Source organism: Phoenix dactylifera, chromosome 1 (genome assembly GCF_051530095.1).
Source record: "Phoenix dactylifera cultivar Ajwa chromosome 1, Ajwa_hap1_PhDact_Kaust_v1.1, whole genome shotgun sequence".
In the NCBI taxonomy this organism is placed as follows: domain Eukaryota; kingdom Viridiplantae; phylum Streptophyta; class Magnoliopsida; order Arecales; family Arecaceae; genus Phoenix; species Phoenix dactylifera.
Window position 1 is genome coordinate 9,667,744 of NC_143190.1, and position 24,539 is coordinate 9,692,282.

General features: G+C 35.9%; 1 protein-coding gene and 1 pseudogene across 10 annotated transcripts; both read left to right on the forward strand.

Annotated features, from left to right (window-relative positions):
- The first annotated feature begins 1,468 nt into the window (after window positions 1-1,468).
- LOC103698877 (tryptophan synthase alpha chain-like) lies at window positions 1,469-21,697 on the forward strand. 10 transcript variants are annotated; one of them, XR_015977430.1, is made up of 10 exons: window positions 1,469-1,699; window positions 4,710-4,856; window positions 13,291-13,356; window positions 15,835-15,943; window positions 18,429-18,505; window positions 18,944-19,021; window positions 20,632-20,709; window positions 20,912-21,006; window positions 21,148-21,207; window positions 21,286-21,349. XR_015977430.1 is itself a non-coding variant. In XM_088720545.1 (9 exons), the coding sequence occupies exons 1-9, from the start codon at window positions 1,478-1,480 to the stop codon at window positions 21,418-21,420; spliced, it is 972 nt and encodes a 323-aa protein (XP_088576671.1). In that variant the 5' UTR covers window positions 1,469-1,477; the 3' UTR covers window positions 21,421-21,697. The 10 variants fall into 10 exon arrangements, 8 of the variants coding, with proteins under 8 accessions (XP_088576671.1, XP_088576674.1, XP_088576672.1 ...); XR_015977427.1 differs by having other exon boundaries at window positions 20,912-21,035; window positions 21,286-21,336; XM_088720545.1 differs by lacking the exon at window positions 20,912-21,006 and having other exon boundaries at window positions 21,286-21,697.
- Window positions 6,235-6,387, forward strand: LOC148715033 (signal recognition particle RNA; annotated as a pseudogene).
- Window positions 21,698-24,539: the final 2,842 nt, after the last annotated feature.

Genomic DNA, 24,539 nt, shown 5'->3' on the forward strand with positions numbered 1-24,539 from the left:
TAGCCCTATATGTTTGAATGGTTAATTAATAGCTTTCAAAAATATAATTCTAGATTTTGGAATAAATGCAATAGGGAACTACAATCATAATTAAAAAACTATACTAAGAAGTATAACAAGTAAAGTAATTTTATAATCTATATATATTTTTCAAAGTAGTAGCAACAGGTATTTTGAAAGCAACTAATAGTATGCACAGTTTTTAAAGATGCAAGAGTTTCCTGCACAGATTTTAAACATGCAAAAAATTTTGCACAAAATTGAAAGCTATAAAAATCTGCACGGATTTAAAGCTGCAGTAATTTTCTACACAGATTTTTAATCTGCAGAAAATTTATGCACTATTTTCAAATATGTAGAAAATTCTGCAAAGATTTTAAATATGCAAAAAAAATTCTGTACGATTTTTAAAATTGGAGAAATCTGTTTGTATAATTTTTAGAGAAATATAACTTTCTTAAAAGACTGATTTTTGTAAAAAAACAAATTTTGATATATATATATATATATATATATAGCAATTTCTAGTACAATTAAAATCATGCTCTTAGATTGTTGAAAATATTTTACCTATATCTTTATTTTATAAAAGTATTATAAAGGAATAATTTATAAGAATAAAATCAGAGGATTGAAAAAAGTTTGTCTGGATTAAGGCATGTGATATACACTGCCTTAAAAATGTAATTTGCCCCCTACATATGGATTTGCCTTCAGATGCCCAGATGAAAAAAAAAAAAAATTCAAAAGAAAGCTTGGAGGAAGAGAAAAGAAAAAAAAAAGAGAAGACTCATCTTGGGAAGCATAAAAGTGGCAATATTGATTGAATTATCCAATACACTGTATCTCGTGACCAATAAGATGTTATATTTCTGTGGTATGCAATGTTTCAACAATATGACATTTCATTCGGAAATCAATATTTTTTTCCGAATAACAGTAATTTTTCTCAAAGAAACATTTCTCTAAATTTTAGAAGATAAGACTGATTTATTTATTATTATTTTTTAAAATTTAATTTTTTTTATAAATTTAAAACTCCAACAAAAAAATATCTTCGAAGGACTTTTCAGCCAAGTCGGCCGCCTTATGGAGATGTAGTGAAAGCCTTGTCTTCCACGACCTCATGAAAGCCTCTGTCGTGTGATCCACGTGAACCTCATGCGGTGGTACTTTCGACAAACTTCATAAGAACTCCTCGGTTGTGATCCATGTTTACCTCATGCGGTGGTATTTTCGACAAACTTCATAAGAACTCCTCGGTTGTGATCCACGTTTACCTCATGCGGTGGTATTTTCGACAAACTTCATAAGAACTCCTCGGTTGTGATCCACGTTTACCTTATGCGGTGGTATTTTCGACAAACTTCATAAGAACTCCTCGGTTGTGATCCACGTTTACCTCATGCGGTGGTACTTTCGACAAACTTTATAAGAACTCCTCGGTTGTGATCCTTCTGTCGTACTAATTAACGCGATGGCCCTCGTACCGAATTGCAGCTCCTGCTTCTTTTCCTCAAGAAGAAGATCTGGAGTCTATACTCCTCTCGCCAACCAACTTCCAAAGGCTGCTTGTCCCAGCCTCACTTCTCCGGCGCTTACTCCTCCCACAAACCAAGCCCTGACGACTTCTCTCGGCCTCTCTTCTCCGGCGCTCGGGATCTCCGAAACCTTCTCCAATTTGAAGAAGCAAGGGAAAGTAAGCCTATGGATCTATTGGCCTTCATCTCATTTTCTTATGCGTGTCTTTGTAACTCCATGATTCTAGAGCGTAGTATAGAGATTTCTCAATGACTAATTCTAGGGGCTTTTCATGTTTCTCCTTCCACGTACGTTGCACCAGGGTTGAATACTAAGTTGGCAACCCTGGATTATGCTGGCTTGAGGAGTTCTTCGTGTGTGTGCATGCGCCTCTTTGCCAATTTTCTTTTGCTATATATTTGTTTTTCATTCTGTGAAACTTTTGCTAAAAACGACACCCTCTCATCCTGTGAACCAGATCTCCTCATTGTTTGGTGGAATTATTTCTCCACATGAATGCCCGAAATATAGGGAGGGAAACATCGCGGACCCAATAAAATATCCACAGGAACCTCAAAAGTGATCTATAGTTGAGTCAACGTCGTTTACATGAGCACCAATTTCTTGATAAGTAATTTGGTACGCGGTACCGGTGGAGCCGCGTGTAATGTTTAATATCCAATTCCTCTCCCGTCGGTGCCCCAACACAACCCTTTGTTGAGAGTTCGCATTTTTCTCTTGCTAAAGCAAATGAATCATACCAGACGAATACATATGGATGCACCTAATAAAATTAAAAAATAAAATATCTCAGAGTGTCAAGGGCAACTTTCCATCTCCAGTCCATGGGGTACTATCCGAATGACTGGCTACATAAGCAGTCACCCAGTCCGCAGTCCCATTAGCTTCAGAGTTTGCATGCTTTACGTATAATATTTTCACCGTAGAATACAGTACCATCATAAATAACCACTGCATGATTTGTTTTTAGGATGGACAAGTTTTATTCATTTTTGAGGTATGTTGTGATGAAGAAGCGTCATCCATCTAAAATATGAATGATGTGGCGGCTATCCGCGCTCTACTATTAAAAGTCGGACCATAGATAATTCCATTTTTATTTTAGGCGGATGCAGATGTTAAAAAAAAAAAACAAAACATAAGTGGTGTATTTGGTGTACCGGAGGTTAAAAAATTAGTCAACAGAATTTTTTATTAAAGTATGGATTAGTCATTAATTCCAAAAAAAATCATATGCCATGCCACATAGCATTAGAGAATTATGTAGATGGGTATAAAAATTAGAGTTTTTTTATATGAATACCCTTCTAAATATCGAATTTTATATGAATACCCTTCCAAAATTGATATTTATATATATACTCTCGTAAAACACTTGTTTTGCTATTCTATCTTGTTTTTATCCTTATTTTTACATATATATTCATGCTATTTAATATCGTTAAAAAATTAGCCGCTTCAAATTAAAATGATTAAAATATTCTTAATAAGTAGATGTATAAAAGAAAATTTTTATAAGGTGATCACGATGAAGAACAAAAAAGTAACTTCAAAATTTTATTTTATTTTCATTTGAAATAAAAATAATTTTTATTAATGGTGTTAAAAGAATCGCGATATTATAAGCATTTATGTAAAAACAATATTTTATGGGAACGTGGAACTTCACGTAAATTTAAATTTTTAAAAGAATATTTATAAAAAAAATCCTAAAAATTATAAGCCGAAGGCAGCCCTTGCGCGTTAACATCATTCTGGTGCCGAAGGGATGGATTGGGTGCACCTTTTGCGCGAAAGAATCCAAATTCACCGTTGGATCACGTAACGATCGCTTTGGGATTTGTGCAGCAGATAAATAAAGAAGTTAAGGGTGCTTGATGATCTGTACCGGGCGCGATCCAACGATTGATGTCACGAAAGAAAAGCAATCATTCTTCCATGCGAGAGATACAATCCGAACCCCAAAGAAAGAATCTTCCTTGTACTCGGCCTTAAAAAATTAGTACAAAAAGATAATAATCCCTGACTCCGTCTTCTCCACCGATGGAAGACAAAGTAGAGGCCGGCTGGTCGGAGACATGGTGGAAACCACGGCGTCGTCCGGCTTCGAGAGTCTCGAGGATGGAAGGAGGAAGATGATGGATAGTTGGGATCATAACCCCTCCCCCCCCTCTTCCCTTTAGAGGAAGATAGCAATGTGCGGACCCAACAACTGGGGCTGGGCTTTCAATTTTCAGGTGTTGTTCTACGCTTTTGTCCTCTGCTTGCTCGCTGTAAGAGTGTTTAACCTCATACAATGTTTTCCCTCATTTTGTTTCTTTAACGAGATGTGGAGTGAGGTACCTACCATTCTCTCTCACACACACACAAATAAAAAAGAAGGAAAAACATCCACTTTGGGATTGGTCTTCTAAGGCTAGCAAAATGTGGCGAAACCCATCTCCTTATTCAACCTGCCATAAGCAAGTCTGAATTTAGGCTAAACGGATTCGGGTCATAAATAAATCGATCCGTTTAACCTGTTTAATATTTGGGTTGAATTTGAATTTTAGATATCTAACCCGTTTAACCCATTTAACTTATTTAATATTCAAATCGAGTTGAATAGGTAAACCATTTAACCCATTTAAGATATGTTTAACCCATTTTAAACCTGCTATCTTATTTAACCCGATCCATTTAACCTATTTAAACTATTAAAAATTCACTTAACCTATTTAACATATTTAACCAGACTTAACCTATTTAATAAATAGATTGTGAGGATCAGATCAGATTACTAGTTTAATAAACAGTTGTGGTTCAGATCTGAATTTTTGATCTGTTTAATAAACATGTCATATTTAGATTGACAAATTTTTGATCCGACAAGCATCCAACCTGACTCGAGCCTATTGCCCCTCCTAATATCATCACTGCTTTAGTAACAATGCTTTTTATGTCACGCTCTTGGAGGGTGATGGAAAGTGGATTCTTTTATGATGCTACATAATATTAAGATTAGCATGTGGATGCTTGAAACAAACTTACGAATATATTTGAGTGGAAGAACTGGAAATTAATAATCATTTTTGAGGATTTTCTTTGGGAAATGAAAAATGATAAAAGATTGCTGATTTTTTTTTTTTGTTACTTACTTGGAATTAGAATTTGTTCCAACTGCTTAGGTTGCATTTATACCTTACATTACCGCTGGTGATCCTGATCTAGCGACAACAGCAAGAGCACTGAAACTGCTTGACCATTGGGGTGCGGATATAATTGAGTTGGGCTTGCCCTACAGCGATCCTTTTGCAGATGGTCCTGTAATTCAGGTTACTACTTTGGCTTCTCTTCATTTTCTTTACCAGAACAACATTATTCAATCACTTTTCTTATATGTTTATATTTCTTAGAAGTTTATTGTTCAGTGAATCCTGTTCACCAACATTTTTTTCCAAAAATTCTTGGAATAGGAGAATATCTAAGGGCCTATTTGGTATTATTGCTGTTCTGTGTTTTTGTTTCTCCACAGATTAGTAAAATGCCACATCGAGATAGATGTTGAAAATAGCATTTGCACAAAACTTCTGCTATTCCGTGCTTTTATTTTCATTTTCATTTTTCTGAAAGTAATTGGAAAAACAGGTTTGGTCCACCCATGATGGTTCAACCAAACCGGTAACCAAAAGACATGATCTCATGTCCAAAAGAGATGTCTTTCCATAGACATCTCTTCAACCCTGAAACTGTCTATTGACAGTTATGCATAAGGCTTCATTTAAAAAGGGGGTGGTTATGAGATTTTCAGCAAGTGACTTGGGCATATAGGTTGTGGAAAACAGTAGATTTTCATTGGTAAAATCCACTCCTTGATCAGTGAATCGAATCCAAGAGAAAATCTGTAAGTGATCCGAAATCCTAGTTTTATGTTAATGTGTTTATCTTACATTGGTATCAGAGCATGTTTGTTCGATTTCTGAAATGTTTTGGAGTGGATATTACATGTTTTAATATCTTAAATCCATTGCTCTCGCACTCACCACCTTGAATGGCCATTAATGGCGGTTTTGTTTACACATAGAGTTAGGCCGTGATTTTTTGCATGAAGATACTATATGATATGTAGATGATATCTGGAAAGTTTGGTGATGTTTGGTGCAGTAGTTTGAGAGATATAAATTCATAAAGATCAAAAACCCGGAACTTTGAAACTTGATAACTTTCTCCACAGTTTGTTTTGGGAAACGAAACTTATATCAATGGAAAGCCCTTGAAACAAGCTTTCTATCCATATATAATACACTTAATTTCGTTCACTATGGAGGGAGAAACAAGGCCCGAAAATTTCAGGCTTGTTTCTGCAAATTTTTTTTTTTTTCTCTATGAAGAAGACCTTCCCTTTGCACAGTGGCGCGGCCTCTAAACGGCTCACGGATGGCGTCTCCCACGCGGCCACCTCATAAAAAAAAAAAAAGGGAAGCCCAACTGCCCCAAACCATTTTTTTTTTTCTCCCCTCTTCATCTTCTTCTTACTGTTTTTTTTTTTCATCCAAACATCCTGAAGAAGGGAAAGGAGGAGAGATGGGTTACGTTGGGAAGAATATAATATTTAAACAAAGAAGGCAGTGGGAGCTTATAACCCAAACGGGGGCGTTTGGTGGTTTGGACGTTGGGTTTCGTCCTCGAGCCTGGGTGCAATTGGTGCAAAGGGCTGGTTCGCCCAGTCCAAGTTGGGTAGTGGGATGCATGGCCTAAGCGAAAGCTTGGGTCGCGCTTCCCCTGAAGCGGAGGGGACCGCGTAAGGCTGGTTTAACAGAGCAACGTACACTTCCCGCTCTCAACGGTGGAAGTTTAACGGGCGGGCCACCAATTTTCTGGAGAGAAAATTTCCAAACATGGTTTGGAGAAATATATTGAGACGTAGTTTGTACCGTTGGATTCAAAATAATAATAATTAATTTCCTAATTTTCTGTAATTTTTTTTTAAATATTTTTTCATCCATTAAAATAATTTTATTATTATTATTTATATTCGAAAATGAGTTAAAATTATAGGAAAATATATATATTTTTTTTCTCTGAAATTTTTCCAATCATACCGTGATTGTATGTGTGACATTTGGAAATTTTGAAATTGAATGTTCCCGCATCCTTTAATTGTGTGTTATTATATTTCAGTGTTATGCCTAAGCATTTTTTCCACATTTGTTGTAGGAAATAATGCCACGAGTACCACTCTTAGTGAGGGTTCCGAGGGCAGCAAGGACCCCGGAACAAAGGGCGAGGCTTAGAGATTTGTTGCACACATTACGAGTTATAAGGATGGATCCTAATGATGACATGATTTTACATGTACAAACTATTCATTATATAATGGAAGAAATCATTCATCTAGGACATGCATTATGTCAACATCAACGGTACCAAGTGCTGTATGATTCTCTATTCGGATCATGGCAACAAGTTCTAAGAGATATTTGGAATTCCTTAGCAGTGAGAGATTATGCTCAATTGGTGAGAGCATTTATAAAAGAGTACTTAATGCATGAGATTAGTGAAATTTTAACAGTAGCAGGAGGTCATACCATTAGTAGAATAATGGTTCCTTGGATCGAACAAATAGTATCAACTATGATTCAAAAAGAAATTGAGGATACTATTCCAAGGAGGGTTCGGGTTCTTAGATGGCAAAATCACTAGTTGAAAACTAGTCGAAGCTAGAATGACTTATATTCTTTACTTGTGTATTAATTATTTAAATTTTTTTTATGATAATAAATGTCTCCATGTTTATACAATTTTTTAATGTTTTAGTATACATGTTTTAAGTGGGAGTTTTAAGACTTACTATATAATTTGTCTTAAGAACTAAAACTTTGTCTGCTAAGAATCAAAATTAATGTTTATAGTGAACTTTCAATTCCATGCCATTATGTGAATTAGCATTAATTTTATTTGTGTTTAGTGGCAAAGAAAAATATGTGTTGTGCTTGGCATTAATTGTGTGCATGTTTGTCTTTATGTAGAAATTTAGTTTCTGCAATGGCTTCAGCATCTAAGAATATAGTAGCTGAACTTAATAAGGGTGAGAAATTGAATGGTGAAAATTATGAAATATGGCAAATGAAAATCCAATATGTATTGGAGGAACAAGAGGCGCTGGAAGCCTTAAACCATACCATGAATGAGCCTGAGGATGGAATAACGGTTCAACACATAAAGGATAAGGAGGCTTATATTGCCTGGAAAAAGAAGAACTCAATTGCTCGGATTACATTGCTGAGTAGCATGGAAAATGATATCATGCGAGAGTTCAGGCCTTTTGAGATGGCAAAGGAAATATGGGAAGCATTAAAAGAAAAGTTTGGTGGAACTTCTGTCACCAAACTTAGGCAGCTGACCATCAAGTTCGACACATATAAGAAACGCACTAATAATAATATGAAGCAGCATTTAAGGGAAATGTCGAACATGATAAGTGAACTGCGAGATGCTGGACATGTGCTAACTGATGAACAACAAGTTCAAGCTATAATTCGATCTTTGCCTCATAGTTGGGAGCACATGAAAGTTCACTTAACCCATAATGAAAGCATTAGAACTTTCACTGATGCTGGTCGTCATCTGGAATTGGAGGAAGACCGTCTTGAGGCAAATAAAACCTCTAATGAAGTGTATATGGCTAACACTAGTTCGCAAGGAGCTTCGGGCTTCAAGCGAAAACATTTTAGTGGTCATTTTAAGAAAGGCAATGGTAATGGCAAGACCTCTAAGAAGCTCAAGCATAGCCAGCCGGGTAAAGGAAAGCGTCCTTTTAAGAGGAACAAAGCAAAATTGAGATGCTACAACTGTGGCAAGAAGGGTCACTTTGCTCGTGAATGCTCCGAGGCAAAGAAGGTAAAAACCCTTAGCACAAATATAAGTATCTCTTATGTTTCAAGTTCTGTGTTTTTAGCTGAATCTCATCTTTTGTGGACTGTAGACTCAGGGACCACAGACCATGTAGCAAGAGATCGAGACGCTTTCGTGGAATATCGTCGAATTCCACAAGGAGCAAGATGGATATATGTGGGAAATAATTCAAGAGTTGCAGTAGAGGGGATTGGCACCTGCAAATTGAATATGCGAGGTGGTCAACCCTTAATTCTACATGATGTATTATATGCTCCAGATATTCGGCGAAACTTAATTTCTGTTGTTATGTTACTTAAGTTTGGCTATATCTTAAATTTTCATGGTAATGGTGTAGACATATTGCTAGGGACAACTTATTATGGATCTGGTTATGTACTAAATGGTTTTATTGTACTTGATACTGATTATAGTATGTGTAATGTAATAAGTACTGTTTTTTCCTTTGTTACATCTACTAGTAATCCAAATATGGATGAAAATATTTGGCATGCTAGGTTAGGTCACATTGGGCAACAACGAATGAATAGATTAGCCAAAGAGGGATTATTAGGCCCTGTTGAAAAGGTTAATCTAGCTATATGTGAATATTGCTTAGCAGGAAAAACAACAAGAAAACTATTTGGTAAAGGAACTAGAGCCGATTTTCCATTGCAATTAATTCATTCTGACATTTGTGGGCCGATGAATGTAAGGGCAAGACATGGGGCTTCTTATTTCATCACATTTATTGACGATTATACACGTTTCAGTTATGTCTATTTGATATCTCACAAATCTGATGCATTAGATTGCTTTATAAGATATTTAAACTTTGTTGAAAATCAATTAGACCGGAAAATCAAAGTGTTAAGAACTGACCGTGGACGTGAGTATTTGTCTGATCAGTTCAAACAAATTTGTGATGAAAAGGGAATAGGTAGACAGTTAACTATTCCTAGTACTCCACAACAAAATGGTGTTGCGGAAAGAAGAAATAGAACCCTATTGGAAATGGTTAGGTCTATGATGGCACAAGCTAATTTGCCGATCACCTATTGGGGTGATGCATTATTAACAGCTGCATATGTACTTAACCTAGTACCCTCAAAATCAGTAACTTCCACCCCTTATGAATTATGGACCGGTCGCAAACCTGACCTAAGTAATTTAAGACCTTGGGGATGCGCTGCATATATTCATGATTCTTCTCATAAATATGGAAAATTGGGTCCAAGGGGCAAAAAGAGTATTTTTATTCGATATTCTGAAACCTCCAAAGGATATGTGTTCGTTGGTAACACTAACAATGGAAGTATTACTGAGTTTGAATCTCGTAATGCCACATTTTTGGAAAATGATTTTCCAAATCAGGGTGAAATAAATAAAGGTTTATCTTTATTTGAGATAGAGGACCATGATAATTTGTTTAATCAAACTCAATTGGTAAAAAATCTTGAAAATCCATCAACAACATCTGGTTCAAGTGGGAGAAATTCAAGAAATGATGAATTTATTTCACAACAATCTCAATTACGAAAAAGTAACCGTGGATTAGTTCCCCGTCGACGATTTGAGATTGAAGGAGAAGCATTTCTTGCTACACCTCAAGAGGAAGGTGAACCGAGAAATATTGATGAAGCTCTTAAATGTCCTGCAAAAGAGCAATGGATGAAAGCAATGGAAGAAGAAATGGAGTCAATGAGATCAAACCAAGTTTGGAAATTGGTTGATCTTCCGAAAGGTCGGAAAACAATTGGGAACAAATGGGTTCTCAAAATAAAGCGCAAGGCAGATGGCACAATAGAAAGATATAAGGCACGCCTTGTAGCAAAAGGCTATACACAACAAGAGGGGATTGACTATGAAGAGACATTTTTTCCTGTTGTGAGATTCACCTCAATTCGCATAATTTTAGCCATAGTAGCTAGTTTGGATCTTGAATTACATCAAATGGATGTAAAAACAGCTTTTCTCAATGGAGAATTGGAAGAAGAAATTTATATGGAACAACCTATCGGTTTTATTAAAGAAGGCCAAGAGCACAAAGTGTGTAGACTTTTGAAGTCGATTTATGGCCTTAAACAATCTTCTAGACAGTGGAATATAAAATTTCATCAGGCTGTCATATCATATGATTTTGTCATGATTGATGAAGACCACTGTGTCTATATTAAAAGATCCAAAGACAAATTTGTGATTTTATCACTTTATGTGGATGATATACTAATGGCTGCTAATGATAAAGAATTCTTAGCATCAGTTAAGAATTGGTTGTTCACGAATTTTGAAATAAAGGATATGGAAGAAGCTAATTATATTCTTGGGGTTAAAATTGAAAGAGATCGTTCAAAAAGGTTATTATCTCTTTCACAGGAGCCTTATATAAAGAAAATTCTTGAACAGTTTCATATGCAAGATTGTAAACCCATTGATACTCCCATTGCAAAAGCTGAAGCGTTAAGCCAAAGAATGTGCCCGAAGACTCCACAAGAAGAAGAGCAAATGAAAAGAGTTCCTTATTCCAGTGCAGTTGGAAGTCTTATGTATGCAATGATATGTACAAGGCCAGATATCTGCTTTGCAGTTGGTATGGTAAGTAGATATCAATCACACCCTGGCCATGACCATTGGAAAGCGGTCAAAAGGATATTGAGATATCTAAAAGGTACTGCGGATTATTCGTTATGTTATCAAGGAAATGATTTGCGTCTTGAAGGCTATACAGATGCTGATTGGGGAGGTGATTTGGATGAAAGAAAATCAACCTCTGGTTATGTTTTCTTACTAAGTAATGGGGCAATTTCATGGAGTAGTAAGAAACAAACTTGTATAGCTTTGTCCACGATGGAAGCTGAATTTGTAGCTTCTTCAGCGGCGGTACAAGAAGCAGTTTGGTTAAAGAGATTTCTTAATCATTTGGGGGTTATGAAAAATGCTGCATATCCAGTACTAGTACATTGTGATAGCCAAGCATCGATAGCTTATACAAAAGATCCCAAATATCACTCAAAGACTAAGCATATTGATACAAAGTATAACTTTGTGAGAGACATGGTTGCACAAAAGAAAGTGAACATACAGTACATATCTACGAATCAAATGATTGCAGATCCGTTTACTAAATCTATTCCTAGAGATGTATTTATGAGACATGTGAAATCTTTAGGTCTTCGTAGACTTTGATGTACTTAATGGTTTGAATAATGAGATATTTTAATTTCTCATTTGGGATTCACATGTATGTATTTATATTAATGCTAAGTTCTTCTTATTTTTTTTAAGCACACACATATGCATATATATATATATATATGCGTTAATGCTTAGTGCATATGATTAGTTCATTTAAAGAAATGTATGTTGGACAGAAATTAGATTGGCCTTCTTACACGGGCAATCGCCTCTATAACTTGTGGTTGATAGAGATGAGACAATTTTAAGCATAACGTATTTATGAGCTCAAGCTTAAAATTAGTATCGCCTTGATAGTAAATCAAGATGAGGTCACTATGTAATATTTTGTGATCGAAGGTGAGTAAACCCACAAATCACCTTGTCTGTTTTTAAATGCCAAATGTGAGTTCTGTAGTAATAATGAGAAAGAAAGTAGAATGGTGAACTCAAGTTGGACACTAAGTGTGTCTGAACTATCATTTGTATGGTATTTCATATAATGAGAATCAACATACGCTCCATGGAAAAGGAGAAAAATACCATAACATGCGCTTCATACCACATGTGCATAATTCGACCAATAAGGGTAACGAGAGAATTGATCTCTTCTCTCTCGTTGTGTGAGCCCTGAGGCTATAATTACCTCTGTTAGTACCCTTATTACTTTTACTGTTTCTTGAGATTTAGTTCAGTGTATGCTATCTTGGAATGTTACCTGCAATCATGCTTGATTCGATTTATTAGGACATATCTGGAAAAGCAACTAAACTACAATTAAGAGATTCAAGATAGAAAGGAAGATCATTTTGTGTCTCATTTCTTTGTTGTATTCACTGGTCGACCAATCATCTTGACTACGTGTTAAAGCATGATTGTGAATACAAAACAGAAAACAAATAATGTGATAAGTTAAAGTGAGATCATGAGGTACTTGAAATATGACTTAAATGTTCTGGGGTACTGCATACTTACTCTACTGAACTACTATATATTCCTAACAGATGTATGGTGGTGTGAGCTCGTTATTTTTTTTATTGGTATGCTGGTCGCACGATCTATTTGCCTGTATGAAAGTCGCAGAGAAAAGACTTGTTCGTAATGGTTAAAACTCACACTGTTGAACCCATCATGTGTGAGTGGGAGATGTTGGAAAAACAGGTTTGGTCCACCCATGATGGTTCAACCAAACCGGTAACCAAAAGACATGATCTCATGTCCAAAAGAGATGTCTTTCCATAGACATCTCTTCAACCCTGAAACTGTCTATTGACAGTTATGCATAAGGCTTCATTTAAAAAGGGGGTGGTTATGAGATTTTCAGCAAGTGACTTGGGCATTTAGGTTGTGGAAAACAGTAGATTTTCATTGGTAAAATCCACTCCTTGATCAGTGAATCGAATCCAAGAGAAAATCTGTAAGTGATCCGAAATCCTAGTTTTATGTTAATGTGTTTATCTTACATCTTTGTTACTGCAAAATCTAAAGATTTTACAAACAATTTCAAAAATAGAAGATTTTCATAGTACATGTTGTTCAGTTCATTTTTTTTGTCTTGGATTTTATTTTTTTGAAAACAAATAATAGAAAGCAAAAGCAATACCAAATTGGCCCTAGTGGGTAACCATTAGTTCACTTCTCCTTGATTCGATTTTTTCATTACCATGAACATTATTGTTTCATTCATATGATCTCTTGTAGGTTTCTAGTAAACGGGCCTTAGCAAGCGGGACTAACCCTCGTGCTGTCTTTTCCATGTTAAAGGAGGTAAATATCCTCACAACAAAATAACTGTTTATTATGTTAAGCTATGAACGCTGCTGACTTATGTTCCTCCCTTTATTGTTAGTATTATTACCAGCTGTCCAAACTAGCCATCAGAGAACTTGATTGGCCAAAGTGTCTCATAACCTTATAATCTGATCTTATTATGAGTAGTTAGGTGGTGTCAAATTACTTAATCTTTGAAGTGTGTTAGAGTTTAAGACCATTATAACAATGGATTGACTTTGTCCATGATTCTTTTAAAAATTAAAAATGGATTCAAAGTAATTACTACCCTTTCAAAACTCATCTCTTTGATTTCGACTCATCATAGTTGTAGTTGTTCATGGCTCGACTGCTAGGAAGCGAGAGGCTTACGGAGAGAGGAAACTAGATGACTTGTCATAGGAAAAAATTCCATCCAATACTAGTCAGGTTACTTAAATATCATAACTTACCTTTGCTTAAAAGCAAATATCTCGTATGTCCTCAAAGAAAGTTTAACATAGTTTCCATTTGATTATGATTAAATGATCTATAGACATGCATTTAGTTCTCGAACTGCATCTGATACAATAATGGGGAATGAAAGAGTTCTTAGTTTGCAATGGAATGATTGATCGAAAATTTATCAAATATCAAAAGCTTTTGATTGCAATACCATGCAAACTTTTATGACAGTGCATTTTGTGTGGTCATGATATGTTTGAGTATTTACCGAACTATTTCTTTTTCTATTTCTTAATTTATTTCCTTCTTTAATTTTTATCCCCGAATAATGTTTCTGAATTTTGACAGGTGATTGCTGAATCTTGAAAGAATCGATTTAGATAATAACTTTTAGTCATCTGATACAGTAGTGGGGAATGAAAGAGTTCTTAGTTTGCAATGGAATGATTGATCGAAAATTTATCAAATATCAAAAGCTTTTGATTGCAATACCATGCAAACTTTTATGAAAGTGCATTTTGTGTGGTCATGATATGTTTGAGTATTTACCGAACTATTTCTTTTTCTATTTCTTAATTTATTTCCTTCTTTAATTTTTATCCCCGAATAATGTTTCTGAATTTTGACAGGTGATTGCTGAATCTTGAAAGAATCGATTTAGATAATAACTTTTAGTTATGGCAAAACTTTATGAAGTCTTCCCCAAAATTATCATATAATTCAAAAAAAGAGATGTCGTGAGTTAGTTATAAAGTTTAAAACCTTCATAACATCATAATAAATCTGAATCTCAGATAGAACTATGAGGGACTATATAATAGCTGTTTATCATGTTTTGATTCATCCTGTTTCACCAATCATCTTGTTGTTCATCATTGCTAAATGAGGTTAAACTTCATAATGCCTGAAGGCAAAATTTTTCTAAAAAAACATTTTGTTGAAATCTTCTGTTTGTTGTTTGTTTTCTATCAAAATACAACTATCAAAGTTAAATATATAGCCAGGGTCTACTTCAGAAGATTTGGATAACTATGTGATGTATTCAGTGCATTTTGTTGTTCAAGAAAGTAAATATTTGAAGATGGTTTGAAAATCAGCAAGATAAAAACCAGATGTATAGAATAGATTCTGATCAAAAGAAAAAAAGAAATAAGATTTTAATCAAAATTGATCAAGAAATGCAGTTTCAATAATATAGGCCCATTATACAAAAGAATGGAGAAATAGTTGAAGATGGAACTAGCACACATTGATCTAGCTGAATCAGGTGGAGAAAATTGAGTGTCACACAATCAATTGGATCCTTGGCAACATTGGGAAAACTTTATAAGATGATGAGGCCTGAATGTTGTATTCTTTGGAATGGGGCAATAAAACGTGTCTAACTAAACAATGTGCACCAAAAATGATAACTTTCAGGTGGTGTGTGGTGAAACTAGAAAAGATAGTTTGAGAGTTGAGTGCATTGCAGGATACTTAGGAGTGCTACTAGTAGAGGAGAATGTGATAGTTGAGAAGGTGTGGACATGCAACAAAGATTTAAGGAAGCTCTGATTAGGAGATGTGTTTGAATCTGCATTGAAGATCTAAAATAGAATGAAAGACCTAGACTAACATGAGAAGAGGTTGGGAGAAAGATTTTGGAAAAGCTTGAAATAACTCTGAGGGTTGCTCTTAACAGGTATTTTTGGGGGAGTGATAAACTTCCGAATAGCTGGGACAGGGCAAAGTGGTTATGGTTGCCATATTTTTATGAGGACTGTGACTTTTCATTTGGTTTCATGTTTGATTATTAACCAGGAATTTATCACTTGGAAAACAAGCTCATTCTGCAACATGCCTACTTGCTAAACTCCTCTAAAGTCTCCATCTAAAGTGGACTTTTCATGCTCCTTAAATGCTGTTTGTTAGCAAAGGAAGACTCCAGTCACCATTGGATTCAGTTCGCCCACTTTAATTGCATCTTGAAGACTGAACTTCTCTATGTCATTCCTTTTCTTTTAATCATAATTTTCTATAATATTTTGGCAGGTGGTCCCTCAATTATCTTGTCCGATTGCAATATTTTCATATTACAATCCAATATCCATGCATAAAATGGACTGGTTCATGTCTGCCTTAAAAGATTGTGGCGTACAAGGTAATTCATGATTTGGATTGAAATTTTAGCATCAAAATATAAATTTTATGAGTAAATGTTACCTGGTCTGATTTACCATGAATATTTTCTTTTTTCTAGTAACGATTTTCAAGATAGAAGAACCTATGTTGCTTGGCATCCGGTATCCAAATTGGATTTAGTATTCATCTACAAGATTGCATAATAGCTTACTATATGAATTTTCTCGTTCATAATATTCATTGTACATAACCTTTCAGGAAGAGATTATAGATAATATTTTCATTAACATGATGTTGAGCTAATTCTGTGCATGCTAGTTAGAGTTTCATGAAGAGATATGATATTTATGTATTTATTCTTTTTCACAACTTCAAACTAAAAAGCATTATCACTATTTCAACTAAAATGCGGTCATGTTTCACCTTAGGTTTGAATAAATTTCTTGTTTAAGAACTTGCTTTTCTTTATTTCATATATGAGACCTCTATCTGGGAAACAATTATCCAAAAAAGGTCAATTCTGATAACCACAGGATATCACTACATGATAGCAAGGTTTGCCATCTCGGTACTGGATCCCATACTGGTGCCACACTAGCACAGTGTCGATACGGTACAGTATGAAGTTTTTTTGGCGTACCCAGGATCGGTATGCCACTCATATCGGGTACCGGTACCAAATCGGTATGGTACGGTACGCCCGTACTACTCGGTTTAGGACAGTACGGCATACCTTGCATAATAGTGTCTAATACTAGCATTAGATGATAAAGATGGGGATGCAAAAATACCTAACATATATTAAATAAATGCTATAATTCAGCTTACACTGGATTCCACTACCAAGAGTTGAACTAGTGAACTCTGATGCATTTCAAGCATGTTTAGTCAGTTATGCTGATTATACATGTTATCCCAGATTTCCATGTCTAGACTGAAAGACAGATTTTTGCAAATTTCATGGACATATATAATAGAGGAGGTCTTAATTGTGATAACTATCGGAAATTCACATCAAGACCACATGAAAAAGCATCCAAAAAAAGCCATTATGAAGGACTAACTAAAATGACAAAAAACTATGAATTTGCAGAAGCACAAGGGCTATATGTAATCAGGTCAAGGTAATGCCAAGAAAAGCATTCTATATGTCCATTTGATGATGAGACCATGTGAAGAAGGCACTCTATATGAAGATACTGAAAGATATAAAGAAAAGTATTCTTCCCATTGATTTTTTAAAGAGATCTACTGAACCCAAAAATTGCAACAATGGCATGTGCTATATTCATCATACAGCTTGTAGGTTTCTCAATACTTATTGCCATTTACATTGCCGAGCCTATGACTAAAAGAGTTCCAAACTAATCGCCAACTAATCATGCTGAGCCTCAACTTTGTACTATCTACTTCCTGTTGATTGGAACCCATATTTCTAAGTTGAAAGATCAGAATGATCAAGCACCAGTTTCAAACACCTGGAGTCAGCACCACTCTATCTAGGAAATCCACATCTTTACAAAAGTATACTATTGAGTTGGGAGTAGAAGGCTATATATAGTCTTAGTAAACCTAGACTAATGATTAAAACATTGAGAAAATGTTAATCAGGCTAAATTTGTAAAAATAATCATCTATTTGAAACAGCTAGGGAGTAAAAGTGCTTCTCGATGAATTAATTTAACTTCACAGAAATTCCAGCTTCGAGCAATTCTGGATGTGTTCCAAGTTCTCTAGATACTAGATCCAATGAAAGTGATCTCTTGTACCCGATTCTTCCTGGTTAGTTTCTTCTGAAGCTTTCTTAGTATTGTTATGGTTGCTGATGACAGCTGATGCTCCAAACCAACTCAAATCTCACTTAACTGTGAGGTAGGGACAGATGACTGGATTACAGCATCACTATCACTTATATCAATTTGGCATAGATAGTTTCACTAAGTCAATTATATGAATAGTTACGTTCCCAGAGTGTGTTGGGGAAGAATTAGGCCATGGTGTACATTGACATCAGATCATATTGGTTATGATCAGACCCTGGTGCTCTCTACTTTTGCATCCTGTTTCTGCTGATTTCTTAATGGATATCCAAGCTTTGACGCTCCCTGAGGTTGAGTATTTAATCATAGCCTTTGTTGTGGCCTCTATTTTGTCATCAGCTTCTACCTCTGCATCAGACATTTTTGCTTCAAATATGAAAAACATGTTAATTAATTTACATATTAAAGGCGGTGGTTATATGGAAAGGCATGTGTTGTTTTTATCCAAAACCTCCAATGCTATTCATATGAAGAATAAGCCTACTTCGGTTAATTGATTGTATGCTTTAGAATAATCTCTTCAAGATGTCTTTACCAGATTTATTGATGAAATTTTATCATTTTACTAAACTTATTCTCAATATTCAATTAAAGCTTTGAAGTTGACAGAAATTCCAGTGTATCATCAGTTACTATTTTGTTTTCCTTTTGAAAGCTTAGTGAATGACCACCACTATTTTGCAGGTCTTATTGTACCAGACCTTCCTCTCGAAGAGAGTGCAAGTTTGAGAAAAGAGGCCACTAGGAAGAATGTTGATTTAGTAGGTCCTTTCATCCTGCATCTGTTTCTTATTATATATATATATATAATATAATATATATATATATATATATATATATATATATATATATATATATATATATATATATATATATATATATATATATATATATATATATATGGGGTTCTGGGAATGAAATACTTGACAGGATTATGGAGATCAATTTACTCATTCATTTCTCTCAAAAAAATTACCTGTTTATTAAGAAGAAAACTAACACTTAATGGGAAGAACAAATAATTTGTGATGTCACACTTCAATCAGAAATGAATTCCTCAGCAGTAATCTGTTCTATGCATTGGTGTATTAGTGAATTAGACTGTTCATATATACTACATAGTGTATTTTGTCAGAATCACTAGAATGCATAGTTATTTTTCTCTTAAATTCTATAAATATGATTTTCATGCATAAAAGGTTCAGCTTACTACGCCGACTACTGAAAAACATAGAATGAAAGCAATTGCTGAAGCTTCAGAAGGATTTGTGTACCTTGTAAGTTTTTTCATTAGTAAACCTAATTATTTATCTTTTATGGTTTAGATTACACTATCCCTTTAGATGTAAAAATTGATTTTTGATGTCATCTTTAGTGGTGATATAATCTATTTTATATTGCCATATCTCATGTCGCTAGCTCAAGATTATATCATTCAGAACATGTTTTTAAGGCAGCCCTACTCATGTCGCTAGCTAGCTCAAGATTATATCATTCAGCATATGTTTTTAAAGCAGTCCTAACCATGCTTTCTTTGCATTTGATTTACCCGATCATATCATTTTCTTCTGTTGTTCTCAAGTACTTAGTAGTTAGTACCAGCATTTGTTGAAACATAAAAGCCATGAGATTCATAATGCAGCTATAATTTGCTTGCCTGCAAGGGGATGGTCAACTGCTTTCTTGTAATTCCATTTATTAGGTCCTAACTTTTATTCCTGAATAACTGCCTTACTAGTACTAACTTTAGTTATTGAAAACCTTATGGTGTCTAAAAATATTATTTCCTTGTAACGTTGTTTGGTAGGCAAGAAGCATTACACAAAAGCAGTGGCACAACTACCTCTAACCTGCCCAGCTGCTCTTGTCAAATTGCGGGGCAGTCATTACAAATACATTTAAAAGATATTTCAATTTACCTTAAGGAAAATAAATTATGACAAATCTGACGACCTTGAAACTCTATTTAAAGCATATGGCAGTTATTGAAGATTATGTAAGAAATCGAGAAAGATGATTTGGAATGGAGAAAGTAAAGAAATAATTATTGACCAATATTGAAAAAAACCATTTCAAAATAACAAAATCTATCACATGTTTCCAAATCCTAACCAGTCTTAAACATAATTAATTTGAGCATTTAATGTAATAAAGCTATATATGAGATGTTTGGAACAAGGCTTTTGTGGTTATGCTTAAGGTGTAGCTTCTAATCTGATCCATTTGTTCTGCGATAAATTTTAATTGGAGTAAAAAATCTTGCACAAAGGAAGGCTGGATATGTTTTACTTCACATCATCTTTTCTGGGTATCTAGAGCAAACTTCTTGTCTGAAGTCCTAATCGTTCAACTAACTTAGTGCATTATTATCTAAGGTCCCAGTTCTCTCTTTTGGGTGCTATGATGTTTTGGCTATCGAACTTCTGTGAAACGACGAGCTGTGAGGATCAAGAAATATAAAATAGTATTGTGCAAACACTTGAAATGAATGAGAAAGTAATCAAGACCAACAGAGTACAGAGTAAGAATAAAACAATGTTTCTTGGCTCTAATAGAAACCAGCTATTTAGGAAAGTTTTCTTTTAGAATAGTGATATGGAAAAATTATAGGGTGAAGTGAGAGAGAACTGCTTTCGGCATTTGGGCTGTTGCTAGAAAAGATTAAGAGGTGGTTCCGGATTTAGGTTGAAAGATTAAAAAAGAAGAGGGAAGCAGCAAAAAAGATTTTAATGCGGGTATGTGATGAGACCAGACTTTTTTTTTTTTTTTGGAAGAATTCCACTTTGGAATAATCGAGGAAGCATGGAATAAGGCTTGTTGTTAGTATTTTTGTTCATATTAATCTATTTATTAAAATTTTTAACTAATTATTGATATGTTTCAATAGGTGAGCTCTGTTGGAGTTACTGGTGCACGTCCTTCTGTGAATCCGCAAGTACAATTGCTCTTAGAGGAAATTAAAGAGGTTTGCTTCTCCCTGTGTCTTAGTTTCTAAATTACTATCTTACATGAAATTGGCAAAAGAATATATTTAGTATTACATGATCTTGCCCAAGTGTTCTTTTCACTTAGATGGTTGCAAATTGCCGGATTGCTAGATTTAACAGTATAGTTATTTTTCTGCCGATGGCTGTTAGCTCGACTGGTTTTTGTTCATCTCTCTGTAGGAGAGGTCTCAGTTTTAAACCTCTGTGCTCGTGAATGGCCACCATGATTCTAAACATATTAAAAAAACCAAAGAAAGAGAGAAAGAAAAGGAAAAGTATAGCCATTTTTCCTCCTAGACCTATGGTACACTTTGAATGCATACAACTAATTTCTTATATCAAGCATTAAATATTGATGATGATTATTATAGGCTGGACCATTTCTGATTCTAAGAGAAATTTTCATTTCTTTTCAGGTGACCGCAAAACCTGTCGCAGTTGGCTTTGGCATATCAAAACCAGAACATGTTAGACAGGTTAGTCATACTTAAACAACTGAACTTAAATGTACTCTCTGATTTGTTTCTGAGATTTGAGTTAAACAAATATTGCAGCTTTCATTATGGGGAGCTGATGGCGTGATCGTGGGTAGCGCCATTGTTAAGCTATTAGGAGAAGCCAATTCTACTGAAGAAGGATTGAAGCGTGTTGAGTCCTTTATGTCATCCTTAAGAGAAGCACTCCCCTAAGTCAGCTATCATCTGTATGAGGACTGATAAAAAGTCACCAATATTTCTGAGCATTGGACTGATAAAAAATTATTGAGAGGAAGGCTGTTAGAAGGCTACTTGTAGTTGTATCCGTGTAAGTTTCATTGCATCTACTAATTTCCTAATTATTCAGTGTGAAGCAGGGGTTGCTTATATGTAATCGTAGTCAGCCCCAAGGAATCTGTACTACAGTCTGTTCTGATACCATTTGTAACAATTCAGGATCTGACCCAAAAAAGCTAGTCGTAAGGTATTATTTGGGGTTTTTGATTCTATATAAGTACCAAAATCTATCTAGTAAATAATCAATATAGGACTAAATACATGCCTGCATGAGTCCTCATAAAATAATTCATAAAAAAGTGAATACAACTCTCTCTTTCATGAAATATGCTGACAATATCCCTTTTTAGGTTCCAAGTGGAAAACCTTTCTCCAGTGCATGCACCGAGGAGAAGGGTGCTGATGCGTCTGGTTGTAGTTATTCAAGAAGCCTGTAAAGCTGAGTTAACAAAAAAAATAAAAAGAAGAAAAAGAAGAAAAGAGAGAGAGGGGGGTGCTAACCAACACACCGAAGTCTTGTTGGCATGTGAAATTTTCAACTAGATTAATAAGATATTGCTAAAGTTAAAATCAAAAAGCTCACTAGTGAGAAGATGGGAGGAAAGTTGGACGCAATAAGTCCAATATTATATACTATAAAAGGATAAAGGCTTGGGTTCCAGTGTTTGCAGCACATATTATTATAGCAGAGTGGATGAGTTGTGCACGCCTCTTGAATAAAACCGAGGCTGGAAGGAATTTTTTTTTTAATACTTGAAGATTGTTCCAAAAGCCTTCATCCGATAGAATGAGATTCTCTGTGAAGCACTGCTCCTGGCTCGTAAGGTTTCCAAAGGAACTAAGCAAATGTTTTTAAGTGGTAGATGAACATCAAGTCATCAACCATCTCACATAATATACCATACTTTTAAACTCGCTTTGGTGGATCTAATAATTAAAGACAACTCATGCAATAGTTGGAGTGGAAAGAGGAACCTCATACACAAGCATGACAGAGCTTTCTCTTGCATTTTGAAGACCAATGAGCTGCACTTCTTCCATTTGTAAGAGATGGTCCCCCTTGTTTTTTTTTGGTAAAAGCGGCTACTCATTGCATATAACTCTAAGGTGAGTACAGTCTGCTAAATCGTGGGAAAGTAAAAGATGCAAATAAGGATGAACGTCATAGTCAGACGTCCAAGTAAAATCTCCGGAATGCCGGGCAACATAAGAGGCGACCCAGTCTGCAGCCCTGTTCGCCTCCCTAAACACGTGTCCTATCTGAACATCGCCCATCAACCGCACCATCCTACGGGCCTCTCGAATGAGGGGATGACCATCCCCAAACCGATCCACCCCTCGGAGCCAGTCGATAACCACAGATGAATCTCCCTCAAGGCAGACCCGCTCCACACCAAGTACCTGCCACACATAGGATATACCCTCCCAAGCAGCCCGCAGCTCTGCTCCGACCACTGTGAGTCCAGGCGTGCGCCGACCTCCTGCTGCTATCAACCTACCAAGATGGTCCCTAACCACAAATCCAACCCCTCCAGCCACACCATCTACTGACCGACTACCGTCGAAATTTACTTTGAGATAGCCAAGGGGTGGGGGTACCCAAGAAACAAGGGCAAACCGGGGTGCTGAAGCAGCGTGGAGAGTACCCCAGATGTCCCTGACTATCCCAGAAGAAAATCGAACGGTAGCCGCAAGAACCTCCCTCGCATATAGCATCGCTCTATCCACCACCCTCCTCGGGGACGACCTCCTCCCCTCAAATAGGCTGGCATTCCTATCCAACCAAATGTGATAGGACAAGTATGCCACCAAAATTCCTACCTCCGCAGATCGAGGGCTCAACGTGGAGGCTCTCAACATCTGAATCATATCCTGCGCAGAAACTATCGAGTCGGGTAGCAGGACCGGTGATCTCCTCCATATCTCTCTAGCTCTGGGACACTGCAGAAGGACATGCTCGATCGTTTCCTCACTATCTGCACACTCCTCACAGCATTGAGAGACCGCCATGCCATGCCGGACTAACAAGCTCCTCGTAGGAAGGCAGCCCCAGGCCACCTTCCAGATGAATAATGCCACTCGCGGGTGAATCCGCAACCTCCATATCCAGCCACCCTCAATCTGACGAGCTGGCTCCCTACCGATCAGTGCACGGAGATCTCTAACACGCACCCGCATCCGTCCCGTTGATCGCCTGCTTAGTTCTTCACTGGATATCTCTTGTTGAGATTGTTTGGAAGGGATCCACTGAGCTCGCATCCATATATGATCTGGACTTTGATGGACAACAAGGGGTGTTCTCCAGAATTCTGATTAGCCCTTGTGACAGGGAGACATGCTGAATTTATTCCTCTATGAGATCTATCTTATTTTTTTCCAAGAAAAAAGGGAATAGAGAGGAAGAACACCCGACAAAAGTTGGAAGAAGTTATAAGAATTGATGAGGAGGAAACAAGGATTACAACGATATGGAAACTTGTTTCCCTCGAATCAGTTGAAACTTCCCAGCTTCCTTCTGAGGAGACAAACAACTCCAATCTATTTTGGTAAACAACTCCCATCTTTGATAAGATCTATAACTAATGTTCTTCAAGGAGTGCAAAACTTGAAAAGTTTCTTTTTTTTTTTTTTTTTTTTTTGATACAACTGTTCCTCACCCTATCCTAGTGTAAGTGCAGCCAACAGAATCAAGAATAATAACCTGACATAACTATGAAGGAGGGACATCCTGATCTGTCCAAAGGATCCCTCTGGAGTGTTGTACTGGATAGGAGGCAACTTAGCCCTTTTTGGTTCTATCAGCCTGCATTTTATTTTTCTTCCCAAGAGCCATCAATTCTGATGCATTTATAGCTCCACAAGTTGCTCAGAATTGTGAACCATTTGCTTTTATACCACTTGCTTCTACCCCGAGAAAATCTTGATATACAAATTGGAACTCAATTCAAATTAAAAGCTTGAGCTAGTAAGTTTTGGATCTAATCATTTATGTCAACGCATCAACCTTCTACTAATTATATTATGTGAGACTAAGC

Excerpts from the sequence above, each read along its gene's own strand:
- LOC103698877 (XM_088720545.1), top strand. The coding sequence starts at position 1,478 with ATGGCCCTCGTACCGAATTGCAGCTCCTGCTTCTTTTCCTCAAGAAGA. Across the intron at positions 1,700-4,709 it reads ATTTGAAGAAGCAAGGGAAA|GTTGCATTTATACCTTACAT; the intron begins GTAAGCCTATGG and ends CCAACTGCTTAG. Across the intron at positions 18,506-18,943 it reads CTAGGAAGAATGTTGATTTA|GTTCAGCTTACTACGCCGAC; the intron begins GTAGGTCCTTTC and ends CATGCATAAAAG.